The sequence below is a fragment of the Anser brachyrhynchus genome (assembly GCF_964034855.1).
Source record: "Anser brachyrhynchus genome assembly, chromosome: 7".
NCBI classification, from domain to species: Eukaryota; Metazoa; Chordata; class Aves; order Anseriformes; family Anatidae; genus Anser; species Anser brachyrhynchus.
Genome location: NC_137701.1, coordinates 41664584 through 41683809, shown reverse-complemented (window position 1 = coordinate 41683809; position 19226 = coordinate 41664584). Strand labels below are relative to the sequence as shown.

The following is a 19226-nucleotide window of genomic DNA, read 5'->3' as shown; positions in this document are numbered from 1 at the left end:
GCGTTCTTGGTAGTGGCAGCAGAGATTTAAGCAGGTGGAGAATTTTTTTTTATAAAAGTTTAAATAGATCATGATATATATCATCTATGTATATGTGTACATATACACACAGACAGTTCTGCGGCAACTATATGAAACTCTCTTTTTTTTCCACCTTGTTTTTTAGTTGTCCATCTTGAGTTCTGTTTGTCTTACCTCTGCTGCATTTAACTTAATTTCCTCAGCAGTGGACTTCCTGCTACAGCTTTTGCAGTGCTAGATCCATCCTCTCCTCCAGCTTATGCAGCAGGGAAGAGTTTTGGATAAACTAAAGGCTGCAACAGTAATAACCTTTCCCCTGGATCCCAATTTCCTCTCAGAAAAGAGTTCAAATATAAATTTAAGATTTCAGATGTTGTCTTAAACTGTTCCCCTAAAGAAACATGAGAAGTAATTTATACCAGGAAAAAAAAGTTTTTTTATAACAATAAGGGATGCTTACTTGGTTTGTAACATACAGCACACTAAAGTCATACCACTGCAACTTTCCTGTAGCAAATAGCTACAAAATAAGATGCTCTCTAAGCTTGACTACCACAGTTACTAATTACTTTCCTAATACTAAAGATACATTAAACTTAAAACATCTGTTTCTGAATCACTGATTTGCCCCAGTAACTTTTTTTTTCCTAAACTATATCAGTTCACTTGTTTAGACAAAATGATATTCTCAAACCCTGACATTTGTAAAGTACCTTAAAAATATTTTAAGAGTACAGGTTTGCTGTTACATCACAAATTATGCAGTCCACTGGACTGAATCAATATTAACTACTAAATTGCCTTTCATGGCAAACTGATTTTTTTCCCCTTTAGTAAACTGGTAGATTATTAAGCCTTGCAAATGAAAGTTGGGGAGAATACACTTTATTTCCTTTGCTGGGAAATAATATTTTGGGTTTGCGTGAAGTGTAATAGTTTAGAAGAAAAAACAGACATTGCAGTCTCTGCTCAAGAGAACATGCAGTCCTAACCGCAAGATCACCTTTGTGCTTCTTTAGGTGAAGGTCAGAACAAAAACAGCAACACACACAGAGCTTAAAACATGTAGTAACTGCATCTGATTAAGAACTGCCTCTCAGATGAATATATTCTACCTTTTAGGACTTCATTTTAAGAGAATATTACAATGGTTACCCTATATTGTTACCCTCAAAGTTAATGTACTTTGAGATAACTTAGAATTATTAGGTAAAAAGACTAAAATTCAATGGTACTAAATTACCTATTTTAACAAACTCATAGACATAAAACTAGTCCCAGCCTAGTATCTTTTACTGTGTGTACAATCTGCACATACATGTAAATATACTTTATCTTCAAAAATACTGTTTGGAAGACTCAGAATTTCACTTAGCCACATAAATCTTAAAACATACAATTTAGTTTAATGCATGGCTAGCAATCTAGTAATTAGAGAGAAAGGTGATATTCACTGTGAACTTATGGTATTGATACATAGCGTTTGACATTAGTATTTACAAAATCCACCACAATTATGTTCTACTGCTACAACATTTCATCCTTAGAACTACTACCACATTACTGGCTTTCTACAGTTTTAGGTTTGTAACAAGTTTTAAACTGTCTTTACCTTTTTACTAACCTGTAAGGCTATCTGGACGTGGAGGGACCATTCTCTCATATATATCATACTGCTGTCCAAACTGTTCAACGTCATGAATCGTTCTTTGCAGTGTTGTTCCCAAATGCTGTGGAACTGCAGTCATGCCAGAACGCTTTGGGGAAGAAGATCCCAGCTGGGTTTGTGATGGAGAAGCGACTCTGGTTTGTACATCAGCGAGTGCAAGAGGAGAACCAACTCTCGCTGATGTTTGGTATTGAGAAGTCCCGCCATTGGGATTTGCCGTCTGTCTAGATGTCATAGAACCAATCCGTCGCACTGCTACTGGGGAAGCAGGTCTCTGTGCAGCATATGGGGATGCCGCCCGCTGTACTGGCAGAGTAGTGGATGAATATGCATGAGAAGTAAGGGATCTTTGCTCAACAACTGATGGAGAACCATACCCACTACCCAGAGATGTTCGCAGTGACCCCCTTGAAGGGGAAACACCTGTGCTGACCACATAAGAGGGAGACTGTGCTCTGGATGGGACTGAACTGACACGTCTCATGGCTCGGTTGGTAGCAATATTTACTGAAGGCTGTTGAAAAACAAAACCAAAACATTCTTCAGTTTTATCACATAGTAGATAATTTTCTCCTGTAAGACAGGGAATTCAATAAGAAATATACACAATTTAACAATATATACAAGCAGCTGAAGAATCGCTTTTATCCTTAAAGTCATTCCTTCAAGTTCCCCTGCACATAACTTTTTTTTCTAGACAGAATTTCTTCATATACGAAAGAAATTCCTCATTTCTATTTGTCTTTCTATGTTAACATGTACTAATGCTTCCTTTCCTCACCATTCTAATAAAGGAGTTACTACTTTTAAAATTCAGAAACAGTATTAAATTCTAGCATAAGCTAACAAAGCTTATTCAATAACTGTCTTAATATCATTCTGATTAATGAAAAAGGAGGGGGAAAAAGGCTAGAAACAGTACAAGGTACAGGAACACAAACACCATCTTTCTTTAAACACCATGTTTGCATATTGGCAAAATTTATAAGATTTTCACAAGCACCACAACTGAAACAATTATGAGTGATGCTTTGTTGATACTATACATCAGCAGTATACTCTGCACTCCGAAGTCTTCAGAAGTTTTTTTTTTTAACCTCAGCTGTAAGCCATTTCCACTTTCTAATCAGTGAAGGTGTTAAGGCAAAAAAGGCTAGGTCCATATATTTATTGTCTTTAAAACTGTGTTATATACACAGGCAAAACAGACAAAAATAAGGCGTAGTATTTTGAGTGTACCTGAACTGAAGTCTGCCCTTCAGCTCGTGAGCTTCTCACCAAATGGTTATTAGTGGTTCCGATAAGGGAATGCTGTTGTCTGTTTTCTGATTTGTTCAAGTTTTGGCTGTTATGGAAACTGCTTACTTCCTGGTAACCACTGTCAGAATAAGAATTCATTTGTGTTGAACTTCTCGAGTTACCTACAGACCCTGTAGATATGAAGCCAACATAAGAATAAAAGTACTGCATAAAAGTATGAAAATAAAACAGTACAGAACATTACTATTTGTTGCATTCATAACTATATTACATTTTAATACAGTCAATATAGAAATATATTCTAATATTTAAAACGCATACAACAGACCCTCACTTTCATGGAGAGATGTCTGTTCTGGTGAGTAAAGGTTCCCTTGTACTGGCTCTGTCGTAACGTGATAGGCATTGGTATGAACGCTCTCTGACACTGGGGGTTTGTTTACACTGGTGGTCGGAGGATCTGAAAGAACAAATTAGGATGATAAACGCAGTACTTCATATGCAATTCTCCTGCAAACTCAATAATTCTCACACATACTACCAAAGAGGTTACTTCCAATGCAAATACAGTCTACTGGTAGACTGTAGGTCCCATCTACCAAACTAAAAGAACTTTCATATTCATGTCTGAGAATCTTGTTTCATGACGTTTTGATATAGCTCTACAATTCTCAGTGTTTAGATATGCTTTCCAACTTATTTTAATTAAAATGTAATTGGCTACCTAGTAAATATACTTTGCAGAGTAGAAACATTATGGAACAGAGAATATTTGTCACTTGTCACCTACTATCTTGAGAACTTTGTTAAGTAAAAGTTCGAGTTAAATTCCATCCTCACTTTTGTATCAGCAAAAGAAGTTGCTGCAAATGTTATGAATTCTTTATTTCATGTGTTACTATCCAAATGCTTACTTTTTTAACCACTCTTATGCTAACATCAGTTCTAAGAATATTAGCTGAAATTTACAGATAGCAAAGAAAAGCCTCGTAAGAGAAAGCAAAGGAGACATCACAACAGTATTATGAAGAAAGGAAAAAGTTGTACAGTCTGGAATACTGTGGTGGTACAAATACAGATCCAGTACAAATATAAGGGCAAAGCTGAGGACACCAAAGAGCAAACTGAATCAAAGTTATATTGACAGAAATATTCAATTGTTATTCAACTGTCATGATACACTTACACTGATGAAGAAGAGATGCAGTAGGAAATATGGATTACATCTGGAACACCAAATACGTAAATTCTTACTGAAGAAATACATGAATGCAACTAGATGAGAAACCAAAAATAATATGCAAAGAAGCAATGGTCTAGTAAAAACTTCTGCAAATGTTTCATGTCAAAAGTTGTGAGCTGCAGACAGTGAATCCTGCTAAGTGCTCTTTGAAAATGAATATAACAGCATGTTACAAAACCAGGAGTGTGCAGACTTGATGCTAGTGATAGAGGAGGAAAATGGGAAAGTGGGCTGAAAAATTCTATAAAATTGCTAATGAAAACTCTCTACCTGATATAAAATCTAGTTGCACTCATGAAAGAAAAAAAAAAAAAAAAACAAAAAAAAAACAAAACAGATAAGCTATTAGAAATTCTTTATTACTACTGTTATACAGTATGCTTCAAAATGGAATTCCAAAATATAGACAGAGTATTCCTACCTAAGAAGCCAAAAAAGAAATACTCTGATTTTTACCAATAGCTGGTAACAATAGCCGTACACAAAATGCTGGTGTCTCAATATTTGTGCAGTAATTGAACTTCCATACCAAAAATGTTACTTGTTGGTATTATGAAGAATGCTTGAACACTGTTCAAATATCAAATTTAAAAAATAAAATGAAATCAATGCATCTTACAAATACAGGCAGCCAGCATACTTAATTGGGACTAGCACATTCTTAGGTCAAAACCATCTAGTTTAATTTGACACTAAATCAATTAACTGCAATAGGAGTATTATGACCAAATTTAATTACGATTTAATAAGAAGTGTTATTACAGTTCATTAATTTCATCAAAAGTGTCCCTAGAAATGATATGGAGAACCAACACTGACATAACTCTTCACAGCTCTTGTTACAGTAACTCAGTAACAGATCGTGACAGACATCAGTGGGTATTACATGTTCTTTAGACTTATAGGGACTGGAAGTAATTTAAATTACTTTATAATTATCTTCAACTTCAATATTTTAATCTTCAGTCTTTGTCATTTAAGTAACACAAGGCTCTGTTATTTTGCTTACTGGCTATTACATAATATAAAATCAATTTCAAACTGACAAATAACCCATGTGGGGAGAAACACAAAGGAAGAATAAAGTTCAATTGTTCAATGCCACACAGATGTTTCTAAGACAGAGATCTAAACTGAAATCTCACTTCCATCATACATTTGCCACCAAGCAAATGCTCATAGTGCTAAAAAAATAAAGATTGTTTAGGCTCTCTAACAAAAGCAAGAAAGCACAATAAAATGACTTGTTTTTCTCTCTCTCTGCTACTATAAATCATGAGGAGAATGCCCCGAATAAAATAATAGCCTTTTTATAAATGGCTGCTGATCTAATATTCTATTTTTAAGCATCTGCGAAACAACATCATGTTACATTTCTGTTAAAAATTCTGTATACTTCTATTGATGCACTTTCAAGCTAAAGTCACATCACAACACGCGCTGACGTCTTTTGACAATTGATGTCTCCAAGTCAGGAAAATACCCTGGTGATTTTAAAAAAGTGTTTTCGTTCATCTTTAACTTCAGTATTTTTGAGATCACAGTTGGTAAAGCATCATCTAGGCACAGATTCACTTTTGAGCTTTGTTAAAGAAATGTAAGTAAAACCATCATCCTACAATCACAACATAAATGTGAACATTAAATGAAATGTGTATCACTTTAAATTAAAATCAAAAAAAATACTTCTAACATGTCCACTTCTGAGCAATTACTCTAGAAAAGCCTTACTTTAAATACACACAGATGTAATATACATCTCAATTAGTATTAATGCACACACTATTTAAACTGAAATTTGATGTAAGTATATTCGTAACTTATGATACTTTGACTATGAATCCTGTTCTAAAATAAGTGCATTCCCAGACTTCTTGGACCTTTTCTCTCTCAAGTACTGCCATTGTGCCAAATGTTAAGTGACTTCATAGCAGGGATGTGTGCAGGAGATTTTTAAGGAAAAGAAACATAGAAATGGGAGGAGATAAAGGATAAGATAAAAATGAGAACTGGATAGATGAAAGAAAGAAAAAGACAAATTAATAGAAAGTCAAGGAGAAAAAACAATAGATTAAGAATAAGCTACAGGAAAAACTGTGGAGGAAATAAAAAAATGGAATGTAATTGGCTTAGAAAAATCAGTAATGTAGACTGAGATCTGTTAGAAGATATCTTTACCAGTTGTGAACTGGAACATTAGAGAACCAAGGGAAATAATATAAGAAAAAGGACACAAAAATAATTTTCAGAATGAAAGAAAAATTAATAAAGAAATAGTAATTTCTCAATTACATGAAAAAACAAGCTTAAAAGAAAGGAAAAAAAGCTAATACAACTGCCTCACATCAACAGAGATGATAACGTAACAGCAATTGAAACCATGCAAATACAATTACATGGGGTTTAAGAGTTTAATCTCTAAATAAAACCAAAAAACATACGGGGTAAAGGAAAGGAGATAATGTGAGAGATGGATTTATCTAAAGTAGTCATAATTATCATAATTATAGATACATTTTAGAGAACAAGCATATCATTATGATGTGTTATTCTTTGTAAGGCAAAATATTGGATAGTTCTTAAAACTGCATACATACTTACAGAAAGATATATTAACACTGTGCAGAGCTTAGCTGATAAACTTTTAATAAGCTACCTAAAATTCTAACTGCGTTTTTATTACATTCAACTCGTTTTGATTAACATGGCATTCTTTCAAAAGTATACGACTGAATTAAAAAACCACAATCTAGTGCAAAGTAGTTGAAAGAGTTGAGGTCCTATTTCTAGCTCTGCTGTGTGGTGTGGACTTCTGCATATACACTTCATCACTCTGAAAAGAATACCAACTGTTCAGTGATTGACTCTTCAATCATTAAATATTTTAACTGATGCAAGAAACCTCACTGGTTAAATGCTCTGATCTGTCAAGATCACATCGGATTGTTCTAACTGATCCTTCTGGCTTATAGAGTTGAATGCCACGTGAAAGATACAGTCCTATCCCCTTTCATCTAATATACTCAAGAGTAGATGTAGAAGTACTACAAGACTAATTTTTCTTATTTTGGAAAGAAAGTTCAGGATATCCTGAGATACAAAAAGAGAAGCAAAGTTTTTTTTGAGAGTATTTTTTATTGGAGCATCTCTCAGTTACATAATATCTGTAAAAAGGAAAAAAGTCTTCAAGCTTAAAATGAACAGTATTTTTTCCATGATCCTCACCTGCCAAGAGGAAGACTCAAAATTAATTTTTAATTAATTGTAAATATACAAGGCTTTTGTTGTTCACAAAATCACACAAAAATTCAAAAGGCACAAAAAGATGCAAGGAAAATACCTGCAACTATCGGTATTTAAGCCAAAATAACCTTTTACAGTAACAGAGGAACACATAAGTCTGCATGTAAGGAAGTACATTAATATTACTTTAGAAAAGATATTTGAAAAAGATACATAGTGCTGCTGCTAATGTTCAGTTCACATCAAAACAAGCAATAAATGCCAAGAAAATACAGGTTTGCGGGTTTAAAGCAAAATGTACACATAAAAGATAATACCTGGTGATCTCCAAGGAAATGACTTCTCAGTAGAGCTGCAGAAAGAAAAAAAGTTATCACAAAAAAGAACCACGTATCTAGTTTGAATTTCTTCTTTATTTTTACATATTTTTTAAACCAAAGCATATAAAATTGTACAAAAAAAAAAAACAAAAAACAAAAAACAGCAGACAAAGTTTCAATAGCCCCTGTAAATAATACTCTGTAGCTCTTTATACCTGACAATTTAACCTTTGGCTATTGATTTTTACTTTGTATTTATCATGGGAAATTCCCTGTAACTTACTGTATTGTAAATTATCAGTGAGCGTGACCTCTCTGCAACAGGACAGGTAAGAGCATGTCTTATGATATGCACTTCTTATTTAAGGTGTGATGATATAAATAAAATAGTATAAAGTAGAATTTCACAGTCATGTGCATATGATTAGCAGTAAGCGAACAACTTCAAAAACAGGAGCATTCACGGCTCATGGTAGGGTCTAGCAAAAAAGTTTGGGAACTACAACTCTAGAGCATTTTGAATTTCCGTGTAATGCAATTTGAATAACTGAACAGAAATGGAACCTGCAGATATTACTATTGTTTCACTTCCCAGTTTTCCAGAGGGAATTTTGATCCTTTGTATATGATAAGAAGTGAACACATTTGACATACCAGAACATGTCGACCTCTAAGCGCAAACAGGTATTTCCATTATCAAGGTTAAACAGATGCCTTAAGAAACAACTATTTTACAAGATTGTCTTTTTCAAATTGTTATTTTACATTTATTAACATTATTTAACTATCTTAACCATTTTGTTTCTGCTACAAGACATTCTTTCACATGTTGATACACTACTAATGCATGACTATCTTTGCAGACAGAAAATTCATCCATATATTACATTTTTTCAAAGTTAAAAACACTCTTTCCTTGCTCTACATATCAATTATCAAACTTGGAGTATTAAATCATTTTGCAATGATTATAAGCTAGTATTTTCCAAACAAAAATCTATTCAGAAGAAAATATGGGCAACTCCATCAGATTTTGTCTATATATCAGCATGCAACTGTGATGTTGGATAAGATGCATCTATTACTGAATTAGTATTATTTATTTTGCCTTTCTACCACAGCTACCAATTACAAAAAATATTTTAGCACAGCAACATCAACAATACTAGATATTTATTTTGTAAAATAGTAAACATAAAATAATCATCAAGGAACTTTTCTGAGAGACAACATAGTTGCGTAGAGAAGTGTTAAGCATGCATACGAGCACAAACTAAACTGAAATTTAAAGAAATGAAGAATTCAAATTCAAGCTTCAAGCACCTGATAGCCAGCTTCAGAGCTAGGTAGTATCAAAATTTTTACTATATATCATAGATGGTGGAAGAGAATGGCCAATATTAGAGTTTTTTGGGATGCTACGCTTGTTCTCTCTTTACAAAGCACATAAAGCAGGATAGTTTACTAGGCTGAAACTTGGTGTGTAAAGTTACAGCTGAAGAACTCCAGATTGAGGGTCTCCTGGCTCATCTCACATCATCTCTTTACTCAGCACTGGTGAGGCTGCACCTGGAGTGCTGTGGCCAGATCTGGGACCCCAGTACAAGAGAGACCTGGAAAGACTTGAAGAGTATCCAACGTAGAGTCAGGACCTCTCTGCAAGGCTTCTCTACCCTCAAGGAAGAGTAGAGAAGCACAGATATCTTAAGTTTAGATAAAGATGACACGTATATTACTGAAGATGGAAGATGCATACACATTTTCCTGAAATCAATAGATTCCAACCCCTGGTGTTCCTTAGGGGTCGGCACTGATACCAGTATTACTTAACATCTTTATTGGTGACAGGGACAGAGAGATTGAGTGCATCCTCAGCAAGTCTGTGGATGACATGAAGCTGTGCGGTGCAGTTGAAACACTGGAGGGAAGGGATGCCATCCAGAGGGGCCTGGACAGGCTTGAGAGATGGGCCTGTGCAAACTTCACGACATTCAAGAAGGCCAAGCGCAAGGTCCTGCACTGGGCTGGGGCAGTCCCAAGCACAAAACCAGGCTGGGTGGAGAATGGATTGAGAGCAGCCCTGAGAAGGACTTGGGGGTGTTGGTTGACAGGAAGCTCGACACGAGGCAGCAATGTGCGCTTGCAGCCCAGAAAGCCAGCCATATCCTGGGCTGCATCAAAAACAGCACGGGCAGCAGATCGAGGGAGGTGATTGTCCCCCTCTGCTCTGCCCTCGTGTGACCCTGCTTGCAGGGCTGCGTTCAGCTCCGGAGCCCCCAGCACAAGAAGGACATGTTAGAGCAGGTCCAGAGGAGGGCCACAGAGCTAAGAGGGGTGGAGCACCCCTCCTGGGAGGAGAAAGGTGGGGTTGTTCAGCCTGGAGAAGAAAGGGTTCCAGGGAGACCTTATAGCAGCAAGCCTTATAGACCTTCCAGTACCTAAACGGCGCCTAGAGGAAAGCTGGGGACAAACTCTTTATCAAGGCATGTAACAATAGGACAAGGGATAATGGTTTTAAACTAAAGGAGGATAGATTTAGGTTAGACATTAGGAAGAAATTCTTTACTCTGAGGGTAAGTGAGGTTGCCCAGAGAAGTTGCGGATGCCCAATCCCCCTAGAAGTGTTCAAGGCCATGCTGGATGCAGCTTTGGGCAACCTGGTCTAGTGGAAGATGTCCCCACCCATGATAGTTAAGATCACTTCCAACCCAAACCAGTCTATGATTCCATGATTCATTTTTAGGATCCTTTGCTTTCTTGGTGTTGTTCTTACTGCTATTTCCTATGTATGTGCATTTCTTTTTAACCCCTTTCTTAATTTCAGATCATTTCTTTGACACCTTACAGTTTTATTTCAAAGCTTATTATGTCGTAGACACAAAACTGAACTAGCTGCTAGTCTGGAAAAAAAATCCGATAAAGGGAAAAGGTTTCATATGAAGTCATTGTGAAACAAAACATACAAAGTATCACTACCACCATTTTACATTCTTCAAGCAATAACTCTCAGAGAAACACTTTCCAGCTTTGGATTTCAAAGTTAGATAAGGTGATGAACATTCATCTCAAACAGCTGTGGCAGTTTAACAACTTGGCCACACTTTAAAGGCAGAACTGGCTGGTCCAGCCACATCTCTTACAGTACTCATCCATGGGATGAAAATGGTACAAATGAAATACAAAACTTTAAGAAAGTTGTAGATTTCTAATTTTTGTTAAGCATTATACTATGGGGGGGGGGGGGGGGGCGGGGGGGAAGGGAGATGGTTTATTCACAGGGATGTGTGCTTGTTGCTTAGCCAGAGCTACCAGTCCAAATTTAAGCATCTGTTAAGACAGAACGTGTTGTTTTACCTGTTTTTTATCTTCCATTTTAAGTATCTACATCAAGAATACATTCACAGTTATAAGCAGTATGAAGGCTTAAAGATGTAGATAACTGTAAATTCTTGGCAGAGGCAGATTTGAAGAATAAAAAGGGGGGCATATATTAAAATCCATAGACTGTAACACACATTACTAGTAACTAGCAACCACCAAAATCAGTATAATGTGATTCTATATTTTTGATGACACAGGTTAGCATAAGTTTTCACAAATATTATAACTAAAGATAAATTTTCAAACTAATTTCCAGTCCTCAGCTTTTCTGATAGGCATCTTCTTGCTTTCCACAGTACGCCTAACTCCTGCACCCGCTCTGCCAGTCACCGTACAGAGTACTATAGGCATCGTACATCCCACACACAAGAACCGAACAGCTCTGCTACCAAAGTGCAAGAAGAGCAAGCGGTCCTATGACTCACAGGGAGAGGTCTTCAGCTGATTAAGGCAAGCACTAGGGCTCTGAGTAGGAATTTGGGAAGCTGCCCCTTGGGCGCTACACCCAGATTTGGCCACCTATCCCAGGACGCTGTTCCAGGCTGAATCCCGCTGCAGAGGGGCGACACGGCCCGGCCAGCCCTGCAGCTGCTGGGGCGGGCAGGGGAACGGCCCCGCAGCGGGGCACTGCCTGTGCTGGGCACCACTCGTTCAAGACGCAGAGATCTCACATGTTTGACTGTCCTTCAAGCACTGCTTTAGGTGAACAACACACTGTAGTAACTACCACAGCACACAGCGCCCTTCCAGTGCTTCAGCTGTAAAAAGTTTTCAGTGGCTGACTGGATAATACGTCCTACTGACTCATCACCACTGCCCACCAGAGCTCAGGTCAGTGTGCACGAGCACTTGCACGAGCAGTTCCCACGACTCAGCTGGCAGACAGTCACTTACTGTGTCTCAGTCTGTGGTAGATGAGCGTTCGCAAGAAAACTAACAATCCTACTTCAAAGCCCAGTCAATCACTGGATAAAAATGTAAATATTCGCATATGCAGCTCACTCTTCAATTTATCAGCAGAGCACCTCACCAGTAAACTGCATTTCTTTTTTAATATTTGAAAACCAGCAATCAAAATGCATAAAAAGCAAAATTACTCAGTTCTACTGGCATTCAAAAGCTTTGACAGAACTTCAGAAATGCTGACAGTCTGCATACACAGAAAACAAACCGAAATATGAACACCAGAGGTGTAACAAGAAACTTCACAATTTTCATTTATTTTCAGTGTAGACATGCAAAAATCAACCTTCTTAAATTTCTGTGGATTCAAGACAAGTGATAGCATACTCTGCACTTTTAAATGAGCAGCTGATGCTGCCTGAGTGCCACTGCTGAAGTGCCAAAGGAAAGACATAGTATTCAGCATTCCAGGCCTGAAGTGATGCCTTCTGTATCTCAAGTTACTTGCTTTGTGCTCACCCACTCGCTAAGCTAAGCATCTTAAAAAGACTTATTAAATGATGGATTGACTGGTAATATAGTGACTCTTCAGGTCCTAGACATTAGAGTAGGGAACTCTATAATGCTTCCTGAAGTCATTTGGTAAACTACAACTTATAAAATATCTAATATATTGCATTGTCCAAAATTTTAATAGCTTTTGATGACCTAGAAATGCTGCGGAAGACTCTACACTTCAGAAAGAACAGCTAGAGAATGTGATGACTTCCAAAATTCCTGGGCATGGAATACTTGGATATTGTGTGCCAATACTTGGCACAAAAAAACTTGTACGAGAGTGAAAGTAGGGAGATGTAGGCTGCTGTTACCTCTGCTCCTAAGTATAATGCAACATTATTTACAAGTTGAGTAAAAAGTAAAAGAATGTAAAATAAATTTTAAAAACTTTTAATACATAAATCTCAGTTATCTCTTTCTACTTTTTTTGTTGTTTGCTTGGGTAAACAGAGTATCTAAGCAAAGCGCCATGAGAAAGAAGAGAAAGAGTTCCTTATTTGCTCTGGTTATCAGATAAAAAACCATAGAAAATCCATATTCGTTCACAATGAACTAAAAGCATACATATAAGCGAAACAGAGAACACCACAGAAGATCCAAGTGAATACTTAAAAACAATCATCCTCAGAGGTTGATGGAAAAATCTCCAAACCACTCCAAGTGGTTCCTCACTAGGGACCAACTGTTAAAAATGTAGTGCTAAAACTAAATATAGACTCCTAGAGGAAAGAATTCTCAAAGAACTTAAGGAGGTGTTTCAGTTGCTACCAGTAAAACACATCAGTCCCTCATTGTAAACAATTATTTTTCTGGTGCTACCTTTAGAAGGTGCAGAAGGTGATACTGAACATATTAAATATTTGAGTTTTCGATTAGTTACTTGAAATCAATTAAAAACATGCCAGCTTCCATGACAGCAGCAAGCCAAGACAACTTTTGGAAAAGACAAGCCTACATCTTTAATCTACTTCAACTGTTTGGCTAAAAACAGAAGAGAAAAGAAAGAAAAGCAACAAGCCTATCTATTTACTTACATCTTTAAAAATTTCTTGCAAAGCCTATGACAAACTCATTTAGATAACTGACTAGCCATGATAAATTCAAAAAACAACAAAACTAAAAAAAAACAAAACACCCGTAGGATTAGAAAATTGCTCATACCAAAAAAAAACCCCGAACACTTATTTTTAATGTCAAAAAATATTTGTAGAGTAGTCCCAGAATTTCTTCTAGCAGCAGTGTTTAAGAACCTTTGCATACACTACTGAAATCTGGAAGTGAGATTAGTTTATTAAAAACCTGAGAATAATTCACCTGGATGACTGAATGGGAAGCATTATGAGAAGAAATGTAATGGTTACAGGCAAAGATGGGAATATTTGGACCAGCTCATATACGACAGAGGTTTTATGTCCAACTTAACCACTAATGAAAGTGCCTATGAACATGATTTTTGCTATATTTACATTCTCAGGACAGCCTGAAGACCTGAAAACCTAAAATCTTGCGTAGCAAGTAAGAAAACGTACAAGCAGGAGATATCAGTGGATGTGGGTACAGTAAAAAAGTAACTAGAATGTAGGTTTTGAAGAAAACATGAAAAATATAGAAAAAATTGTTAATGTTGTTACACAAACTAATGGTTCTGGTCTTGTTATTCTTTCTACAAGGGAAATAGCTGAAATGGAAGATAAGAAAAATGAGCTCATTTCCTGAGACATTTCTAAAGTAAGGACATTTCAGAGTATAATTAAATAATACCGACAGAGGAAGAGACATACAATATTTTTTTTTAACCTACAAGAGAACAAAGAAGACTAACACAATCCATTCTTACGTTCTGAAATCAGAATCACAAGATATCATTACAGTCTGAAGAGTATTAAAATAAAAACCATACCTTTATATGAAATTATTGTAATAAAGAGAATAGAAACCTTACAAGTAGATAAAAGGATTGATAATACACTGAATAAGAATGTGAAGTCTAAAACAATCATGACACGGACCAACTTCTAATAAAAGGACATTCCTTCATTCTGCAACAGAGACAGTTACTCCCTCCGAAATGTTTAACATCAGCAACCATGAGGGGACCTGATAACTGGTTGTTTTACCTAACACAAGTAGTTCCTCGCTAAATACTACTGATGTAATTTATCATCATCTTTTCTGAAGTGTTATGATAAATGCAATATTACTATATGTGCCTCAAATTTTCTTTCAACAGCTCTACAATGATCAACTAGGACATCATGATTTGAAATTATTCACTACCTAGCTAAATACTATTGGATATGTTTAATCCTGACCAAGGGGCTGGACTGACCTCTCCTATGAAAAAAGGCTGAGAGCTGGGGTTGTTCAGCCTGGAGAAGAGAAGGCTCTGGGGTGACCTCACTGCAGCCTTTCAGTACTTAAAGGGGACTTATAAAAAAGATGGAGAGCGACTCTTAATCAGATAACGACAGGAGAAGGGGGAATGGTTTTAAACTAAAAGAGGGGAGATTTAGAGGCCCTGGGCAACCTGACCTAGTGGGTGGCATCCCTGCCTATGGCAGGAGGTTGGAACTGGATGATCTGTAAGGTCCCTTCCAACCCGAGCCCTTCTATGATTCCTATGATTCTATGATTATTGTGCACTGATGCTCTGCAACAAAGAAAATTAAAGTATATCTTTTATTTCTTTTAAACTTAATGTAGGCCTTCAATTGATTTATTTTCGAATTCCAGTAAGTGTAAAATTAGTGTATATAAATAAATAACTGAAATTCCTACCTAACACCCCCGTCCCCATACCCCCTTGAAGCACATACTGATTATAAAAGTAAACTTTATGGTGCTTAAAACGTGCCATGAAAGTTTGGTGACATCATGTACGCAAGCAATTTCAAATACACCTTTTGCAAAGTCTGAAATACTTGATGTGTCATATGAACAAATGAACATGAATATGAACAAACTGGTTTTTGTAAGAATAATGAGTGAGCAGAGGTCAGTGCTGTTGGGACAAACTTGCTGCTGCATGCCCTGGAACGCCCCGAGCACGGGGGTGGTGCACCATTTGGAAGTGTCTCACCCATTACTGCTCCTCAAGTGGAGTAAAAGTTACCCAGTGTAACACAATGATGCGCTGACTTTCAAGCAAAACCACTTGCCCTATTTACAATCTTTATAAGCATTCTCCCACTTGTAGAAAAAAAAAAAGAACATATGAGCATGAAATGCAATACATGTTCATCTCAAAGAAAACGATCAGTGCTCAATTAGAAAGTGCGCTATTTTACAGAATCACTGTGGAATATTTTACAGTACCGCAGAAAGTGCACATAGTATTTTAACCCCTTTTTTCCAATACCAATTATCTGCTACATAAAGCAGAGAAAATAAACCACCCTAGTAGCTACAACATTAATTTCATTTTACAAAACGCAAAAGAGTTCAGGTAGGCGCATTACAACTCAAATTTGATCAATTCAGTATATTCAGTACTTGAAGTGTTAATTTTTGACTGTTTACCACACTGTCAAAAGGACCTGTATTCTTTAAATGATCATGTCTAGTGTGCCTTTTATGCCACTTTTTTTTGGTGCTATTATGAGTGTAGTATTTTGCAATTAAAATAATAAATATGAACCTTTTGGTTCCCAAAAACATTCAGTTTTCAAGAGCTGCACACAGTGACTCATGAAAAGAGTAAGATGAACCGACTCTGTGCGAGTCATTTGGCCAACTCCCACCTGAGAGGTTAGGCAATGCGTTTTTGTAAAGCAAGTCTGACTGCTGACCCCTGACACATACTGTTATCTACCTGCATCAGCATGCACTCCAACACACCTGGCAGCTCAGAACTGAATTCGACTGAGTAACACTGCAGATGGCAAGTTAGCTGCAATGCTGTCTGTATCTGTGCTTGTATGGGAGGCTGAACAGCCTGGTGGCTTCCTCATAGAAACTTGTGCATGTTATAACACAACACAAGAAGTAAAAAGATAAAACTGAAACTTTGCGTTGTTTTTCCCAGCCTCCCATCTCCAATCTTGGAGTGTGTAACGCATAAAAATATTTAATACTCACATGCAATGGGATGGCATGAAAGATCTTAGAAAAGCTTGAGGACAATACCCATTTATAAATATTATGAGAAGAAAGCATTTTAACAGGCAATAACCTACACGTACACAAAAATAAAAACATTTTGGAATCCAGGGCAGTTGAACTAATGCTTCCTTCTCCACCCACATTACAGTTCCTTCGTACCTGCAGATCTGCCGCTGTTGTCAACTTTCATACTCCTTTAGAGAGTAAAACAGCCAACTACTACTCCTATGTGTTGCTTGCATTTAGAATATAGGTGTAATACAGGCTTGCAACAGCCTAACAAATATAAACTGCAAGTACCATCAGTTTGTTTTGCTTTGTTCATGTGTACAAAGCAACAAACACATTTCTTAAGGACTAGCAGTAGCAGAATGAACCATTCCTCAGCAACACGAGTCCTTCTCAGGCGAGCTCACGGTCAGCTGCAGTCTCATCATCGGTGCGGTGCCTACCTCCAGATGGATTTATCCAGGTGCACAGTTGCAGACCATGCCTACATCAGCATGGAGTGTGCTCCATCTTGTGTGAGCGTCTAGGCTCACAGCCACAAAGACCACATGAGAGGCCACAGGTACTAGCTGTGTACTAGCTGCAGAGATTTAACTTGGTTTAAGCCACTGATGTTGCATTTCCCCATTCTCTCACCAGCTATTAGGAGACTTCTCTTGAGCTGGCACTTGTGCAACTGGGTAATGAGCTGGCTCAAGGGATGATTTGACTGAAGCGCAGACCAGCTTAAAGCCCAAGCGGCAACAACCTAGATGGACGCATACTGCCACAGATGTACCTGTGACTTGGGGTCAGCGTCTGTTTTGCAAGCAGCACTACCTCTGGGCCAGTGCTGCCTTGCCAGAAACCAGTTTAGAAGTGGTAAGTTAGAGGCATTGCCACATCACTGAAGTCAAAAAAGCCTTCAGCTGGACTTCCGACATCAAATGCTCCCAAACGTTTTAACCGCATTAAAAGGAGATTAAAGCATTATCTTTGAAACAAAGCATTGTTGATTTGCTCAGGGGCAGAAAACCTGAAAAAAGGGTAAAAATAAAGAAGTGTGTGCAGTATAAGACGCATTTTTGTCCCACCCCCCCTCCCAAATAAGGCCGTATTAGAAAACTCCTGTATCTGTCTGGGAGAAACATTATCTTGCTGCCTAGATGCTTAACTTTTCTGTGTGTCTTTGAGCAGGCTGTTCACCATCCCCAAAGCATTCAGTTTCCAAGCTTTTCTATGCCTCAGATGCCCTCTTCACGTTTATTTAATCCCTTGTCAGCCTTAGCAAGACATTCACATCACCCAGTTTGGGGAACCACACATTTGTATTTATTTATTTATTTTTATGCAGGTTTAAGTGTTGCAGTTGCATTTGTGTCTGCCATGGCACTCCTCTAAGCTACTGTTTTACTTTGATTCTTTCAACACCCCTAACTCCACTGGAAGCCATGCTTTGTGCAGAAATGGAAGCATCTGATTCTAATATGGAATTTTTCTTTCAGCTTCTCACACCTCTCTTAAAAAGCACAGCCACATTAAAGAATAAGCCAAAATATTAACTAAAGACACACGCATCTCAAAGTTTTGAGCAAATCAAGTTGTAATTCAGTGTCCCTCAGTAAAAAAAAAAAAAAAAAAAAAGCGTAGCATTGCATTCTTATCTTTATGAGACTAGATTCAGCTGGGATAAGAAAAAATTAGAGAAAGTAGAACAGCGGTGAGAAGGTAAGGGTGTCTGTAAAAATTAAGATTATAATTAATTTTTATTTTAAAATGTTTCATTTTTCCATAGTTATTAATAAAATTTTTATGGCCCTGAAAACAAGTGCTTGAAGAGTTTACCTAGAGTCACAGATGTTCTCATACCAAAATATATAACAAACCAACTTATGTGCTAATGTTTTCTCCCCCTACACTTTCATCAGCTTTTTCATACAAACGTTGCTTAGCCATAAAGAGCAAATAAAAGACCAAATGACTCTGAGAAGCTATAAATTACGTTTTTCATCTTGGTAAATGATAAAAGTATAGTATCTAACTCATTGTGTAGATGCTGGTAATTGTACATTATTTCAAAAACTACACAATTTTATTTGTGGGATAAGCTAATTCTAGTGCTCTTTGCTCTCTACATCCCTATACAGCAAATTTAGAAAACATTTTTCCTTCTATACTGCTCAGGCAAATTCTCTGAAATTGGATATTAGGAGATTCAAGACTGAATGAGAGGTATCTGTAGGCATAAATTATAATAATAGGGGCTTTCTACTTATTCTTCCATAAGAACTTATTTTTTTTTAAGCTTTCAAAGCCAAAATCTGAACTGTAACTGCAGAAATATTTGGATCTGGAGGAAGGATGGGCAAACAGGAAAGGTATAAAATAGTCATCTTGTCCAAGGAATATTTCTGAATATTTCAAAGTTTCTCAAACAGACGTTCTCATGCTAGGAACAACATTGTCAAATGACACCTTAAGCCAAGGTAATAAGATGTATTAAAACAACTGTGTTAGCTGCTACACAGGATTTTTTAAA

General features: G+C 36.9%; 1 protein-coding gene across 19 annotated transcripts in view; it reads right to left on the bottom strand.

Moving 5' to 3' along the window:
- PKP4 (plakophilin 4) overlaps window positions 1–19226 on the bottom strand; it is a 94796-nt gene that overhangs the window by 38185 nt on the left and 37385 nt on the right. For 9 of the 19 annotated variants that reach the window (XM_080600015.1, XM_080600017.1, XM_080600021.1 and 6 more), the window contains 4 exons: window positions 7754–7788; window positions 3285–3410; window positions 2930–3120; window positions 1646–2204 (listed from right to left, as the gene is read on the bottom strand). In XM_080600015.1, the coding sequence (XP_080456141.1) occupies window positions 1646–2204; window positions 2930–3120; window positions 3285–3410; window positions 7754–7788 (911 nt within the window). Of the gene's footprint in view, window positions 1–1645; window positions 2205–2929; window positions 3121–3278; window positions 3411–7753; window positions 7789–19226 lie in introns of all 19 variants that reach the window. The other 10 variants (XM_080600016.1, XM_080600031.1, XM_080600027.1 and 7 more) reach the window with 2 other exon arrangements.